At 42.9% G+C, this 17369-nt stretch overlaps 1 protein-coding gene across 1 annotated transcript in view; it reads left to right on the top strand.

The window, feature by feature from the left end:
• The first annotated feature begins 2374 nt into the window (after positions 1-2374).
• Positions 2375-17369, top strand: part of LOC139384550 (synaptotagmin-9-like) — a 49695-nt gene continuing 34700 nt past the window's right edge. The window contains exon 1 of the mRNA XM_071129392.1: positions 2375-2549. Within this exon, the coding sequence (XP_070985493.1) occupies positions 2402-2549 (148 nt within the window). The 5' untranslated portion in view covers positions 2375-2401. The remainder of the gene's footprint in view (positions 2550-17369) is intronic.

Here is a 17369-nt window from a genome sequence, read left to right as displayed (position 1 = left end):
CACCTTTATTTAACCAGGTCGGCCAGTTGAGAACAAGTTCTCATTTGCAACTGCGACCTGGCCAAGATAAAGCAAAGCAGTGCGACACAAACAACAACACAGAGTTACACATGGAATAAACAAACGTACAGTCAATAACACAATATGAAGAAAAAAAAACAGATATTGAGTGTAAGGGGGCAATTACTTTTTCACACAGGGGAATTAGATGTTGCATAACTTTGTTAATTAAATAAGTAAAATATGTATCAATTTTTTGTTGTTATTTGTAAACTCAGGAACCCTTTATTTATTATTAGGTTTTGGTTGAAGCTCTGATAACATTCAGTATAAACAAATATGCACAAATAGAGAAAAATAGAATGGGGGAAAATACTTTTTCACAGCAATCTATGCCATTTACGCAGCAGACATTTTTTACCTTTTGGTATGTGTCCCCAGTGGGAATCTAACCCACAACTCTGGTGGTGCTAATGCCATGCTCTCGTCAACTGAGCCACGCACAAGACCACTACAATACATGTTTACAATGGAAAATGTATGATTGCCATCCCCATGAGAGTAACAGCCTCATTCAGGCCATGGATGAGATATGCAATGACTTAAATCCAGACCTACAGTATGTAGGCTTGGATTCACCATGCCAAAAGGTTTTTCCCCAGCTGCATGAACAATGAGGATATTTACTGTGATTTCAATGACAACCTATGTCCAAATGCTCAATACAGGCTTGATACAAACTAATGCCTTAAAACACTAGGTTTCTTTAATTTGTTTAATTTGATTACATTGTAAAGAGGTCTTCAATGGTCACACCATTGACACACATGGGATAGAAATTTACATTTTATGTTTAGTCAATTTGAATGAGTAGTGGAAGAATTTGTACTGTAATATAGCATATAACATCCAAAGAGCAATTTATCTTAAAAGTTTTGCTTTTGATGAACTGGTTGTTAAAATAATGACATTGAGAAGATATCATTATGTTGTGTTTTGGTGATTAAACCAATGTACTCATTATATTTCACATTAAACATATATTTTGGATCAATGGTTGTTAAGTGAATATAGTACCGAAGCGACAAAAATAATGTTAAAGTGTCCAATGGTGATAAGCTTTATTTAATGTGTTGCTCTTTATGAGGTAACCATGCCCTCCGGGATGGAAAGGGTTTGCTCTCATTCATTATGGAGTCTGATTCGACTCCTGTATAAGGCTCTATGGGGCTGGTAGTTTTAGCTCCTTTGTGCTGCTTAAAGAACTATTTGGTGCACAGGGTGTTTTCATTCCTCTTTACAAAACTGTCTGGACAGGAATGTATTACATACACCTCAAATGCCCTATAGTTCCATCTTTAGATCTATAGATCAAATACATATTCTGTACATGCATGCACACACACACACACATGGTTAATACATTGCCTGTCAATCACTGAAATAGACTAAGAAATTATTAAATTGACTGCACAATAAAAGAGGTGCTTACTGATCAATTGTGCAAATCTACAATATAATTAGTTATCAACCACCCTTAATGGCATTGACATACTGTATATCCCAAGATAAATATGTAGAACAACAGTCCTACCTGGCCACTATTATGTTGCACTCTCTCTAACATATCCAAAGCGATAAACAGAACAGCATAGAATATAACTGAGAAAAACAATACAAAATAAATGCAGTAGCAGAAAACATGCACAGTCAACACCCCTAATTAGTTCGTTCTCAGGGCCAGTTCTATGGAAAGCCAGTTGGGCGTCAGTCTTGACGTGCATTTGGATGCCAGCCCAGGGGTCTCGGCGCAAAGAGAGCATTGGAGGTTTAGTGTTGACGGCGCCGTTACTAAGCGGAGCGATTTGAACGGTGGAGAGTCGGGATCGCGCTCGCTCATTGCGTTGATGGTGAGTTGAGAGACCGGCTGCGCGGCGCCGGTCATTCACGCATCGAGAGAGCGCATATGCAATTTTTCAGCACCAATTGAGTGTGGACAGCGCACGGCGCCTCATAGCCTGTGAGTGGTCGGACATTCAACCTGTGGCTAAATTGTACGATAGGCAACTTTTGATTTGGGAAAAACCCACAATTGAATACTACACACTCGAAAGGGGATGCCCGACGTTTGGAAATAAATAAAGGAATATTATGTTTTTTTTGACCTAGTATACGTACCTGTTCCTCCTCCGCTACCCTGGTTGGTTTTTCAGACAGCCAGAGTGGTGCTGAGCTGCTGGGTGTTGGTGACTCCGCTTCGGGTGGAGTGGTGCGCTGCTACTGGGGCTTCAGTTGACTCTCTGCCGGGAGGATTAGTGTGATTCTGCGGGGGCTAGTCGACTCTCTGGTGGGCGGGGTGGTGCCATAAGAGCCCCTCCATTCAGAAGGATGCTGGTGGGAAATGCCTGGCGACAGAGAGGACGAGATTTGTCAAAAAGCACTAGAACTACTGTCTGATCTGTGCTCTAAAGGGGAAGTACAGAATGAGAACTGTCTGGATTTCATTTACCATTTCCGGGACCTCGCCAGACCACGCTACACGGACTCAGGTATTAATGCACCGGTCAATCGTATCCAATTAATCGGCCCTGAAAGCAGTGTGTGTATGCAATGCGTGTGCGCTTTTCAGTTTGAATTATACAAAGATGTAACTTTTTTTTTCATGTGCTCTGAAATCTACATAACACTTTGATCTGAATATATGTTTTCACACATTACGCTTGGAGAGATAGGGTTCCATTTCTGCACAGAACTTGTTGCATGGAGATTAGGAGTGGGGGAATTATTTTATGCAGGATTTTGCAGGAACACTTGTTTGATAAAAAACAAAAGTCAGTTGGCTATTTTCAACCTGGCCAATAAATGTAGTGTGGGATATGTGCGCGCCATGGATCTTGTTATATGTGCCTTTATTTCTGGTGCACCTGAGGTGGATGGGGGGTTGGGAGTGGAGGGTAGTGACTGGCGGGAGTTTGCGTAGTCCTTGGTCGCATTCATTGAAGCTTGAGCTCGCGTGATTCCCAATGCTATCTAATTTTTTGCATTGGCACATGCGATACAATACTCGGCCACACTAAAGATCTCAGCGGATTCGTTTTGTGATCCCAGACACATTCATCAAGGGTGAGCGGTGAGTGCATGCGTATGTGTGCTAGCCTCAGCAAGAGAGGGAGGCAGTGCTTATAGTGGAGCGAGAATTTTGGGGAACCTAGCACGCCGAGCAAGCGCGTCTGGAGACGAGGAAGGAGTACATTCTTAGTAATACAGTATCACACTAACCCACGCGAACTGTTTGTGTGTGTGTGTGTGTTCCACTCTACCCACTGATCCATGACTGCCTGTTGCAGACCCTGGTGATTACTAGAAGGTTCTCTGGAGGTTTCTGGAAGGCATAACATGTGACATTGTGACCCCAATGGCCTCAGCTTGATTTAATAACCCAACCTTCTGCATTTCTCACATGCCCCTGATTGATGAATGGTTCAAGATGTGGTCCATAACCCCACCCCCATCCTTTCAGTCAACACATCTTGTCACTATCCCATCTCCTTGCTCCCCTCTCTCCTCCCCTTCCCCCTATACCCCCTCTACCTTCTACTCCCTGTGCACTATCAGTCCCTGCTCCTCTCCCCTATGCACCATTTTTTCTCCCTTCAACACTATTCTCTGTGCACTCTCTCTTCTCTCTCCATTCTCCCCTCTCCCCTCTGCATTGACAGCCAGGTGGAGTGTATGGTGGGGTTATTGAACTGCGATCAGAGGCAGGTTCCCATGAGTCCACAGTCCCTGGTTTTATTTACATATCCAGCTGAGCCATGTCATCCGGTCCTGGATGACTGGCACCTCAATAAAACCAGAGAGAAATAAGGATGAAAGCGAGAGGAGAAAAGGATATAGGAAGATTGACAAGTCTTTTTGCATTTGTCTCTGGCATTCAAAGATAATATGTGACCCAAATGGAGAGGTGTGTGTGTGTGTGTGTGTGTGTGTGTGTGTGTGTGTGTGTGTGTGTGTGTGTGTGTGTGTGTGTGTGTGTGTGTGTGTGTGTGTGTGTGTGTGTGTGTGTGTGTGTGTAGGGTTAAAAACCAACCATGGCTAACACATTTGCAGTGTTTGTACAGGCCAAGCGACTCCTTCACACCAGATCAGGTCAAAATGAATGTCTGCACCTTACTCAATGTTAATGCCACTGTTGAAGCTTACTATTTTAAATCATCTGGAGAATAAAAATAAAAAATAACTTACATTAGATCTCTCACCTTTACCAAAATAACTTCACAGACATCTGCCAGCTGTCTATACATTAATGTAGTGCTGAGCATGTTGCTAAGCACTCAGACCCAGTATGCACAATGGTGTGATTCTGGGCTATATGTATAACATATGCCATGTTGAGTCTTCAGTAATAGCAACCCCGGGGGAAATTAAGCTACTCTATCTTAAGCCAGATCATGGCCATACAGAGAGTGGCTGGGGAAAGAGAGTTCCCCTGCTGTGCTCACCTTGTAGACTTGATAGACTGAGAGCCGGACTTCCAGCTACCCAACACTGTTTAAGTGTCGTTGCCACAGTATTATCAAACTCTACTTATAGATAATGTCTGTGATATATGCCTGTGAGGTTTTTGGTTGGTAGCAGCTCACTCACATTCACATACAGTAGCTAATCTACACTGAGTGTACAAAACGTTAAGAATACCTTCCTAATATTGAGTTACAAAAATATGTTGTCTTGCCCATTCACTCTCTGAATGGCACACATACACAATCCCTGTCTCAATTGTTTCAAGGCTTAAAAATATCCCCCTTCAGCTATACTGATTGAAGTGGATTTAACAAGTGACATCAATAAGGATTATAGTTTTCACCTGGTCAGTCAAACTATGTCTTGGAAAGAGCAGGTACAGTGGGGCAAAAAAGTATTTAGTCAGCCACCAATTGTGCAAGTTCTCCCACTTGAAAAGATGAGAGGGGCCTGTAATTTTAATCATAGGTACACTTCAACTATGACAGACAAAATGAGAAAAAGAATTCCAGAAAATCACATTGTAGGATTTTTAATGAATTTATTTGCAAATTATGGTGGATAATAAGTATTTGGTCAATAACAAATGTTTATCTCAATACTTTGTTATATACCCTTTGTTGGCAATGACAGAGGTCAAACGTTTTCTGTAAGTCTTCACAAGGTTTTCACACACTGTTTGGCCCATTCCTCCATGCAGATCTCCTCTAGAGCAGTGATGTTTTGGGGCTGTTGCTGGGCAACACGGACTTTCAACTCCCTCCAAAGATTTTCTATGGGGTTGAGATCTGGAGACTGGCTAGGCCACTCCAGGACCTTGAAATGCTTCTTACGAGCCACTCCTTCATTGCCCGGGCGGTGTGTTTGGGATCATTGTCATGCTGAAAGACCCAGCCACGTTTCATCTTCAATGCCTTTGCTGATGGAAGGAGGTTTTCACTCAAAATCTCACGATACATGGCCCCATTCATTCTTTCCTTTACACGGATCAGTCGTCCTGGTGCCTTTGCAGAAAAACAGCCCCAAAGCATGATGTTTCCACCCCCATGCTTCACAGTAGGTATGGTGTTCTTTGGATGCAACTCAGCATTCTTTGTCCTCCAAACACAACGAGTTTAGTTTTTACCAAAAAGTTATATTTTGGTTTCATCTGACCATATGACATTCTCCCAATCTTCTTCTGGATCATTCAAATGCTCTCTAGCAAACTTCAGATGGGCCTGGACATGTACTGGCTTAAGCAGGGCGACACGTCTGGCACTGCAGGATTTGAGTCCAAGCTGCTTACCTATTGCAGATTCAGTCTTCCCAGCCTGGTGCAGGTCTACAATTTTGTTTCTGGTGTCCATAGACAGCTCTTTGGTCTTGGCCATAGTGGAGTTTGGAGTGTGACTGTTTGAGAGTGTGGACAGGTGTATTTTATACTGATAACAAGTTCAAACAGGTGCCATTAATACAGGTAAAGAGTGCAGGACAGAGGAGCCTCTTAAAGAAGAAGTTGCAGGTCTGTGAGAGCCAGAAATCTTGCTTGTTTGTAGGTGACCAAATACTTATTTTCCACCATCATTTGCAAATAAATTCATAAAAAATCCTACAATGTGATTTTCTGGATTTTTTTCTCATTTTGTCTGTCATAGTTGAAGTGTACCTATGATGAAAATTGCAGGCCTCTCTCATCTTTTTAAGTGGGAGAACTTGCACAATTGGTGGCTGACTAAATACTTTTTTGCCCCACTCTATTCCTAATGTTTTGTAAACTCAGTGCATATTGACTGCTATTGCTGCTTATGACTTATTGAGGAGAGGTGTAGGTAACGTAAACGATTACGTATCAGTTTGTTATAGGGGCACACTAATTAGTGCTTCCTAACTAATCTCTCACTAATTCAACATCAAACAATCTGTAAGGCACATTAGAGCATCACAAAGGAATACTACTGTAGGTCCAAGGTAATGCTTAAAAATTGGCAGTACCCCCCCCCCCCCCTCTTTCTGTTGGATGTTTTTGTTAGCTATTGGGGTCATTTGAGTCTTTTCAGATATACTATGAATCTCTACCTCAGGCATCCTGCCAAGTAAACCACCACTAGGCCTCTGGATCAATGTGCTCTCAGGCTACAGGGCTGCCCATGTCAGTCTATCACACTCATCTCTGCGCTCAACAGCCACTGTCCAATCAGATGCCACAGTGTGATCTAAACACAACTCACCCCTGGTGTACCATGTCTTTGGTTGGTTATGCCACACAGGTAACATGAGTGTCTTTCCACATTTTGTCTTTAGACAGTTGTGCATCGTTTTTTACTGTTACTGATGATTGCCAAACAGCTGTCTTCACTATCTTCACCCCTGTGGAGGTACAGTATGTAAAAGGCTATGATCAGATTTCATTAAGATGTGGTCACTGAGATCCAGAGAAACATGGTATCTCACAAACCCAAACCTTGTTTAAGACAAGATAACATCCCGGGTGTTCTCTTGCATAGCCCTGTCTGTCTGTCTTAGTCATTTAGCATATATAAAAAATGTTATAACTCCCCCAGTGGATTAATTAGACAAATCAGAATTTAATATGCCACAATTGATGTAAACCCACAGGGTTTCATAAACAAACGGACAAACAGGGCTGGAGAATGGGACAGCATATGGAAAAATATGGTGAACTACATGGTACAACACTGTATGATGCACAGCAAAACAATGGGTCTGTTTTGTGAATGCCTCTAGAAAATCTGACTATTTTACTCCCATAAAGAAAGCTAGGCAAAATGCCTAGCCTTTGCAGGTGTGTCCTTATGTGTAGTAGTGATAAGTGCTGATTTACTCTGCAGTTCGGAAGGTGTACGTTAGTTAGCTGTCATGCATTGTGTTACATTGACCCTCCAAGTTCAAGGGGTGACAGCTGTACCCAAATTATGAATTCCCAATGACACTGATTAATCTCTTTGAAGATCTTTGGCGGCCCTTTCCCTCTTCAGAAGAATTCCCAGAGAGTGATCTCATCATCACTTCACTTCCTGGGATTTCTTTGGAGGCGAACTGCAAGATGAATCAGAGGGCACTTTGTGACTGTCGTCTTTGTGCCCCCCCCCCCAGTGACTGGGGACCCTGTGCCAGTGTGAATGAGCACACTATTATTCATCACCTTGAAATCTTAATCTTTTATTTGTGATATTTCAGGCTGCAGTGATATGGCCAAAACATGCCAGCGATGTTGCATGGAAACACAGTAAACCCTAAACAGCCTCTCTAGCTCATTCGGAATGTGAGCAGTACTGCGGTGCTCTGTAATTATGATGAAGCTGACACAAATTTCACATTCATAGGACTGACACTGCTTCCTACAAGACCGTTATGGGGACAACAAAGTGCAACGCATCAATAGCATCATCAACATACAACTACACAAAGTCATGCTCTAAAAGCTGTCACATTAAAATGTATTTACAGGATTACTTGCAGGATTTTCACAAGGCTTCTCACACTGTATACATACATGTAGTATCTTAGTTTAAACCGTGTAGAGGATGAGGACCAACCTAGATATAGTTAGATTCTCCATTGGGCATAAGTCCATTCTCTCCTCAACTCCTCCTGACCTGGAAACCGATAAGTCATTGCCATATGTAGGAGAATATAAGGACACAAGGCGAGACACAAATGCAGACACAGGAAGCAGATGGATGACTAAATAGGAGCTCAACCATGGGGTAGGCAAAAGGTAGGTCGGGGACAGGCAAGAGTTCATAAACCGGGACAGAGACCAAAACAGTACCAGGCAAAGGGCAGTCTCGAGGTCAGGCCAGGCAGGGGTTTAGTAACCAGATCTGAGTTCAAACAGTGCAAGGGGATGGGCAGGCTTGAAGACAGAACAGGTAGAGTGGTCAGGCAGGCAGGGTCGGAGTCAGTGTCAAAACCTACACACAAAAGAGACTGGGGAAAAAATAGGAGCAAGGAAAACTGCTGGTTGACTTAGCAAACAAGACAAACTGACACAGAGAGTCAGGAAACACAGGGACATATACATCGGGGATAATACGCGACACACGGAGAGGGTGGAGACAATCACAAGGACAGGTGAAACAGATCAGGGTGTAACAGGATAATATCAATTTGTTAATAGGTGAACAAAGGAGTTTGCTCCTCTCCTCGATAGCCTCTTCCGGCCGAGAATTCTTACCTGGATTCCTACCAGGAAGAGTTTTGTAATCTGCCACATCCCCTTTGAATCAACAGTTTTTTTCTCAGAGAAGAAATGCATGCACACATTTTAAAACCCCCAATTTTAGTCTATAAAATGTCTGGTACAGCTAGCAAAATGTGTTTGTACCACGTTATACATAGTTTGCCTAATGAGGCACTTTTGGAGGAGAATCTCATTTCATTCAAGCGCATTTGTTTCCACTCCTCAGTTACATTGACATTTTTCAAAAGGAGGCAGAAGAGAATGGAGGAGGATGCATCCTTGAACAATTCACAATTTCTTCAAAAATAAGTTGAAATTGAAAACATTGGTGTTCACGTGTGTATTTGATTAATTTACAACTGCACAGGACCACTTCAAAGTCCAAAAATGGCATGGACAAATTATAAAAAATTCTAACTAATTTGGTTGGAGGTAAGTGATTCTCAGCAAGTGTAAATTATCTCACCTGTGCCAACGGGGCAAAAATAGCCATTAAACCAGCCATTCAACCAGTTGAGTTGAGATCTGGTGACTGAGACAACCATGGCATATGGTTTACATAATTGTTATGCTCATCAAACCAAATTAACTCAGGATCCCCACTCGTGTGGAAGCTCATGCTTTCAATATCATTTGTATCCCCCATTTACTCAAGTGTTTCCATTATTTTGGCAGTTACCTGTATGATGTGGTTAGTTGGTACGTAAAATACCTATCCAGGCATAAGATCTGGCATGCGTCAGCAACCCCTGGGCAGAGGAGCGTGCCCTTTACCTGCACCAACAGCTCTCCTTGAATGAGGAGAAGACGTTGGGCATCGGTAAAGGACCTGGCATAAACCATTCAAACCTCTTGTTACGCTTGTTAGATGAATTAGACCAAGGTGCAGCGTGGTAGGCGAACATCTTACTTTATTAAAAATTAACACTGAAAAATAACAAAATACCAAACAAACGTAAAGTTCTGCAGACTACACAGCACCTATACAAAATCAAGACCCCACAAACTAAAGGGGGAAAAAAGGCTGCCTAAGTATGATCCCCAATCAGAGACAACGATAGACAGCTGCCTCTGATTGGGAACCATAGCAGGCCAAACAAAGAAATAGGAAAATAGAATGCCCACCCAAATCACACCCGACCTAACCAAATAGAGAAATAAAAAGGCTCTCTAAGGTCAGGGCGTGACACCTCTAAACAGGTATTCTGTTCTCTATGAACATAGCCTTGGTTAGTGCAAACCTTTATACTGTATACACGGTCTATGTCTATGGCATAAACATTAGAGTTTCCAATACTAAGGCTAAACATTTCAAATGGAATTATATTTTAAGAAGACATACTTGCCGTTTCTTATTTTATATTACCCTACAAGCATAAGGTTTTATCTTGAATTAGATATAGCTTGTATGTTTGTGGCAAACAATTGAGCAAACAATGAGTTCTGTGAGGAGAAATGAACAGAAATGTCTGACGTCGTCACACCATTTTAAACTCTTACAGAGGATCCATCACATACTTTAATCCCCCAAAATAGCTGTTAAATATCACCTGCACGCCAGGTATATCTAAATATAGATGATTTTAGCATGACGAGGGGCTTAGAACCCAAGATGGGTCAATAGATTACCGTAGAATGTTTCCCCACAACACATTGTCTTGCTCTATTCTTCTCAGTTAAGGACAGTGGATTACAGCAGCGCCACAATCAGGACCATGGCCTCATATGGGACTCCAGAGGAGATAATTAAACAACTTCGGATAATTACTAATTAAGTTTGTCACGCTCTCTCTTTCTTTTTTTCATAAGGGAGGATGAGAAAAGTTCCTGCAAGCCATGTTTTTTCAATTAGTGCACAGTGATTTAATTAGTCTTATGCCGTTCCTTGTGGTGTGTCTTTAATGGCACGCAGCTAGAGAAGCACACAGGCAAACTATGACTTATACGTTACATGACCAAAAATATGTGGACACCTGCTTGTCGAACATCTAATTCCAAAATCATGGGCATTAATATGGAGTTGGTCCCCACTTCGCTGCTGTAATAGGCTCCACTCTTCTGGGAAAGCTTTCCACTAGATATTTGAACATTGCTGCGGGGACTTGCTTTCATTCAGCCACAAGAGCATTAGTGAGGTCAGGCACTGATGTTGGGAAATTAGGCCTGGATTCGCAGTTGGCATTCCAATTCATCCCAAAGGTGTTCGATGGGGTTGAGGTCAAGGCTCTGTGCAGGCCAGTCAAGTTCTTCCACACCGATCTCGACAAACCATTTCTGTATGGACCTCGCTTTGTGCATTGTCATGCTGAAACAAGAAAGGGCCTTCCCCAAACTGTTGACACAAAGTTGGAAGCACAGAATCGTCTAGAATGTCATTATGTGCTACAGCGTTAAGATTTCCCTCCATTGGAACTAAGGGGCTTAGCCCGAAACATGAAAAACAGCGCCAAACCATTATTCCTCCTCCATCAAACTATGAATTGGGGAAGGTAGCGTTCACCTGGCATCTGCAAAACCCAGATTTGTCCGTCAAACTGCCAGATGGGGAAGCGTGATTCATCACTCCAGAGAACGCGTATCCAATGCTCCAGAGTCCAATGGCGGCGAGTTAGAAATGTTGTGAAATTATACATACATTTTGTTATTTTTTTACTTGTCCTTTAGTTAACCAGGTAGGCCAGTTGAGAACAAGTTCTCATTTACAACTGCAACCTGGCCAAGATAAAGCAAAGCAGTGCGACAAAAACAACAACACAGAGTTACACATGAGATAAACAAATGCATAGTCAATAACACAAAAGAAAAAGTCTACGTACAGTGTGTGCAAATGTAGTAAGATTAGGGAGGTAAGGCAATAAATAGGCCATAGAGGCATTTAGCATTAACACTGGAGTGATAGATGTGCAGGTGATGATGTGCATGTAGAGATAGTGTGGTGCAAAAAAGAGCAACCAAAAAAAAAAGATGAGGTAGTTTGGTGTGCTATGGTGTGCTATTTACAGATGGGCTGTGTACAGGTAAGCTGCTCTGACAGCTGATGCTTAAAGTTAGAGAGGGAGATATAAGTCTCCAGCTTCAGTGATTTTTGCAATTCGTTCCAGTCATTGGCAGCAGAGAACTGGAAGGAAAGGCGGCCAAAGGAGTTGTTGGCTTGGGGATCACCAGTGAAATATACAAATCAAATCAAATTTTATTTGTCACAGATGTTAATGTGAGTGTAGCGAAATGATAGTGCTTCTAGTTCCGACCATGCAGTAATATCTAACAAGTAATCTAACCTAACAATTTCACAACAACTACCTTATACACACACGTGTAAAAGAATGAATAAGAATATGTACAGAAAAATATATGAATGAGCAATGGCCGAACGGCATAGGCAAGATGCAGTAGATGGTATAGAGTACAATATATACATATGAGATGAGTAATGTAGGGTATGTAAACATTATATAAAGTGGCTAGTGATATGTTTATTACATCAATTTTCCATTATTAAAGTGGCTAGAGTTGAGTCAGTATGTTGGCAGCAGCCACTCAATGTTAGTGATGGCTGTTTAACAGTCTGATGGCCTTGAGATAGAAGCTGTCTCTCGGTCCCCGCTTTGATGCAACTCTACTGACCTCGCCATCCGGATGATAGCGGGGTGAACAGGCAGTGGCTCGGATGGTTGTTATCCTTGATCTTTTTGGCCTTCCTGTGACATCGGGTGGTGTAGGTGTCCTGGAGGGCAGGTAGTTTGCCCCGGTGATGCATTGTGCAGACCTCACTATCCTCTGGAGAGCCTTACGGTTGTGGGTGGAGCAGTTGCCGTACCAGGCGGTGATACAGCCCGACAGGATGCTCTCGATTGTGCATCTGTAGAAGTTTGTGAGTGTTTTTGGTGCTGCGCCTTCTTCACCACACTTTCTGTGTGGGTGTTTGGTGGACCATTTCAGTTTGTCCGTGATGTGTATGCCGAGGAACTTAACTCCTTAACTCCACTACTGTCCTGTCGATGTGGATAGGGGACTGCTCTCTCTGCTGTTTCCTGAAGTCCACGATCAACTCATTGACATTGAGTGTGAGGTTATTTTCCCGACACCACACTCCGAGGGCCCTCTTGTCATTGTTGGTAATCAAGCTTACCACTGTAGTGTTGTCTGCAAACTTGATGATTGAGTTGGAGGTGTGCATGGCCACGCAGTCATGGGTGAACCGGGAGTACAGGAGAGGGCTGAGAATGCACCCTTGTGGGGCCCCAGTGTTGAGGATCAGCGGGGTGGAGATCTTGTTATCTACCCTCATCACCTGGGGGCGGCCCGTCAGGAAATCCAGGACCCAGTTGCACAGGGCTGGGTCGAGCTTATTGACGAGTTTGGAGGGTACTATGGTGTTAAATGCTGAGCTGTAGTCGATGAACAGCATTCTCACATAGGTATTCCTCTTGTCCAGATGGGTTAGGGCAGTGTGATTGCCATTGCATCGTCTGTGGACCTATTGGGGCGGTAAGCAAATTGGAGTGGGTCTAGGATGTCAGGTAGAGTGGAGGTTATATGGTCCATGAATAGTCTCTCAAAGCACTTCATGATGACGGAAGTGAGTGCTATGGGGCGATAGTCATTTAGCTCAGTTACCTTTGCTTTCTTGGGAACAGGAACAATGGTGGCCCTCTTGAAGCATGTGGGAACAGCAGACTGGGATAAGGCTTGATTGAATATGTCCGTAAACACACTAGCCAGCTGGTCTGCGCATGCTCTGAGGACGCGGCTGGGGATGCCGTCTGAGCCTACAGCCTTGCGAGGGTTAACGCGTTTAAATGTTTTACTCACGTTGGCTGCAGTGAAGGAGAGCCCGCAGGTTTTGGCAGCGGGCCGTGTCAGTGGCACTGTATTGTCCTCAAAGCGACCAAAGAAGTTGTTTAGCTTGTCTGGGAGCAAGACATCGAGGTCCGTGACGGAGCTGGTTTTCCTTTTGTAGTCCGTGATTGACTGTAGATCCTGCCACATACCTCTTGTGTCTGAACTGTAGAATTGTGACTCTACTTTGTCTCTATACTGACGCTTAGCTTGTTTGATTGCCTTGCGGAGGGAATAGCTACACTGTTTGTATTCGGTCATGTTTCCGGTCACCTTGCCCCGATTAAAAGCAGTGGTTCGCGCTTTCAGCTTTGCGCGAATGCATCTATCAATCCACGGTTTCTGGTTGGGGAATGTGTTAATAGACGCTGTGGGTACAACATCACCGATGCACTTGCTAATAAACTCGCTCACCCAATCAGCATATTCGTCAATGTTATTGTCCGACGCTATGCGGAACATATCCCAGTCCACGTGATCGAAGCAATCTTGAAGCGTGGAATACGATTGGTCGGACCAGCGTTGAACAGACCTGAGCATGGGCGCTTCCTGTTTTAGTTTCTGTCTATAGGCTGGGAGCAACCAAATTGAGTCGTGGTCAGATTTTTCGAAAGGAGGGCAGGAGAGGGCTTTATATGTGTTGCGGAAGTCAGAATAACAATGATCCAGAGTTTTGCCAGCCCGGGTCGCGCCTTCGCTATGCTGAAAAAATTTAGGGAGCCTTGTTTTCAGATTAGCCTTGTTAAAATCCCCAGCTACAATAAATGCAGCCTCAGGATATGTGGTTTCCAGTTTACACAGTTTACATAGAGTATACCTGCTGGAGCACGTGCTACAAGTGGGTGTTGCTATGGTAACCAGTGAGCTAAGATAAGGCGGGGCTTTACCTCGCATAGACTTATAAATGACCTGGAGCCAGTGGGTTTGGCGACGAATATGTTGCGAGGGCCAGCCAACGAGAGCATACAGGTCACAATGGTGGGTAGTATATTGGGCGTTGGGGACAAAATGGATGGCACTGTGATAGACTACATCCAATTTGCTGAGTAGGGTGTAGAAGGCTATTTTATAAATGACATCGTCGAAGTCAAGGATTGGGAGGATAGTCAGTTTTACGAGGGTATATTTGGCAGTATGAGTGAAGGAGGCTTTGTTGCAAATTTTTATTTTGGATTGGAGATGCTTAACAATCCCGATCGATATGAATTAAAACATTTAAAAAACAACAGAAATCTAATTAATAATAATTAAAATTCCTCAAACAGACATGTATCATCAGATGACACTCAGAGGACTTCATGATACACAATACATGTATGTTTTGTTTGATAAAGTTCATATTTATATAAAAAAATCTGAGTTTACATTGGCGCGTTACATTCAGTAGTTCCAAAAACATCCAGTGATTTTGCATAACCACATCAATTTTACAGAAATACTCATCATAAATGTTAATGAAAATACAAGTGTTACACATGGAATTATAGATAAACTTCTCCTTAATGCAACCGCTGTGTCCGATTTTTAAAAAAGCTTTACGGAAAAAGCAAACCATGCAATAATCTGAGAACGGCGCTCAGAATTTTTTTTTTATTATCCGCCATGTTGGAGTCAACAGAAATCAGAAATAACATTACAAATATTCCCTTACCTTTGATGATCTTCATCAGAATGCACTCCCAGGAATCCACAATAAATGTTTGATTTGTTCGATAATGTCCATTATTTATGTCCAAGTAGCTACTTTTGTTAGGGCGTTTAGTACACAAATCCAAACGCTTGTGCAGGTCCAACCAAACGTCGGACGAAAAGTTCAAAAAGTTATATTACAGGTCGTAGAAACATTTCAAACGATGTATTGAATCAACCTTTAGGATGTTTTTATCATAAAACTTCAATAACGTTCCAACCGGAGAATTCTATTGTCGTGTGACCAGGACCTGGCTCTCTGCCAGACCACTGACTCAAAGAGCTCTCATCCAACCCCACATCACAGTAGAAGCCTCATTCAAGTTTCTAAAGACGGTTGACATCTAGTGGAAGCTCTAGGAAGTGCAACTTGAACCATATCCCACTGTGTATTCGATAGGGCTCAAAAGGGTTCAAAAACGTCAAAACTCAGATTTCCCACTTCCTGTTTGGATTTTTTCTCAGGTTTTTGCCTGCATTTTTTTCTCTCAGGTTTTTGCCTGTTCTGTTACACTCACAGACATAATTCAAACAGTTTTAGAAACTTCAGAGTGTTTTCTATCCAAATGTACTAATAATATGCATATATTAGCAACTGGGGCTGAGGAGCAGGCCATTTACTCTGGGCACCTCTGGACACCTTATTCATCCAAGCTACTCAATACTGCCCCTGCAGCTTAATGTGAGTCTGGAAGGAGAGTTTACAGTCTAACCAGACAGCTAGGTATTTGTAATTGTCCACACATTCTAAGTCAGAACCGTCCAGAGTAGTGATGCTAGTCGGGCGGGAGGGTGCGGGCAGTGATCGGTTGAAGAGCATGCATTTAGTTTTACTAGCATTTAAAATCAGTTGGAGGCCATGGAATTAGTGTTGTATGGCATTGAAGCTCGGTTGGAGGTTTGTTAACACCGTCTCCAAAGAAGGGCCGGATGTATACAGAATGGTGTCGTCTGCGTAGAGGTGGATCAGAGAATCACCACCAGCAAGAACGACATCATTGAAATATACAGAGAAAAAAGTCGGCCCAAGAATTAAACCCTGTGGGACCCCCATAGACACTGCCGGAGGACCGGACAACAGGCCCTCCGATTTAACACACTGAACTCTATCTGAGAAGTAGTTGGTGAACCAGGCGAGGCAGTCATTTGAGAAACCAAGGCTGTTGAGTCTGCCGATAAGAATGCGGTGATTCGAAAAGCCTTGGCCAGGTCGATGAAGACGGCTGCACAGTACTGTCTTTTATCGAAGGCAGTTATGATATTGTTTAGGACCTTGAGCGTGGCTGAGGTGCACCCATGACCAGCTCAGAAACCAGATTGCATAGTGGAGAAGGTACGAAATGGTCGGTGACATGTTTGTTAACTTGTTTTTCGAAGATTTTTGAATGGCAGGGCCGGATAGATATACTGTAGGTCTATAACAGTTTGGGTCTAGAATGTCTTCCCCTTTGAAGAGGGGGATGACCGTGGCAGCTTTCCAATCTTTGGGGATCTCAGACGATACGAAAGAGAGGTTGAACAGGCTACTTCCGGCGCCGACAGAGATAGCCACCTCGCTTCGCGTTCCTAGGAAACTATGCAGTATTGTATTTTTTAAGTGTTTTTTCTTACATTGGTACCTCAGGTAATCTTAGGTTTCATTACATACAGTCGGGAAGAACTATTGAATATAACAGCAACGTCAACTCACCATCAGTACGACTGTAACGTTCTTCGTCGGGCAAAAGAGAGGAGGACCAAAATGCAGCGTGATGATTATCCATTTTAATAAAATACTTTAACAATGAACAAAAACAATAAACCGACAAAATGAACGAAGACGAACCAGTCCCGTAACGTGAACACACACACAGGAACACAGGAAACAGGAACATTCACCCACAACCCATAATACAAAACAGGCTACCTAAATATGGTTCCCAATCAGAGACAACAACTAACACCTGCCTCTGATTGAGAACCATATCAGGCCCAACACATCGAAACATACAAACTAGACATACAACATAGAATTCCCACTCATATCACACCCTGACCATACATAACATAGAAACAAACAACGCAAACTATTGCCAGGGCGTGACAACGACCAGGAATATGACTTTCGCGAAGCGGATCCTGTGTTCTGCCT

Source organism: Oncorhynchus clarkii, chromosome 26 (genome assembly GCF_045791955.1).
Source record: "Oncorhynchus clarkii lewisi isolate Uvic-CL-2024 chromosome 26, UVic_Ocla_1.0, whole genome shotgun sequence".
NCBI classification, from domain to species: Eukaryota; Metazoa; Chordata; class Actinopteri; order Salmoniformes; family Salmonidae; genus Oncorhynchus; species Oncorhynchus clarkii.
The sequence above is the reverse complement of the archived record's forward strand: the minus strand, read 5'-3'. Positions and strand labels throughout refer to the sequence as shown.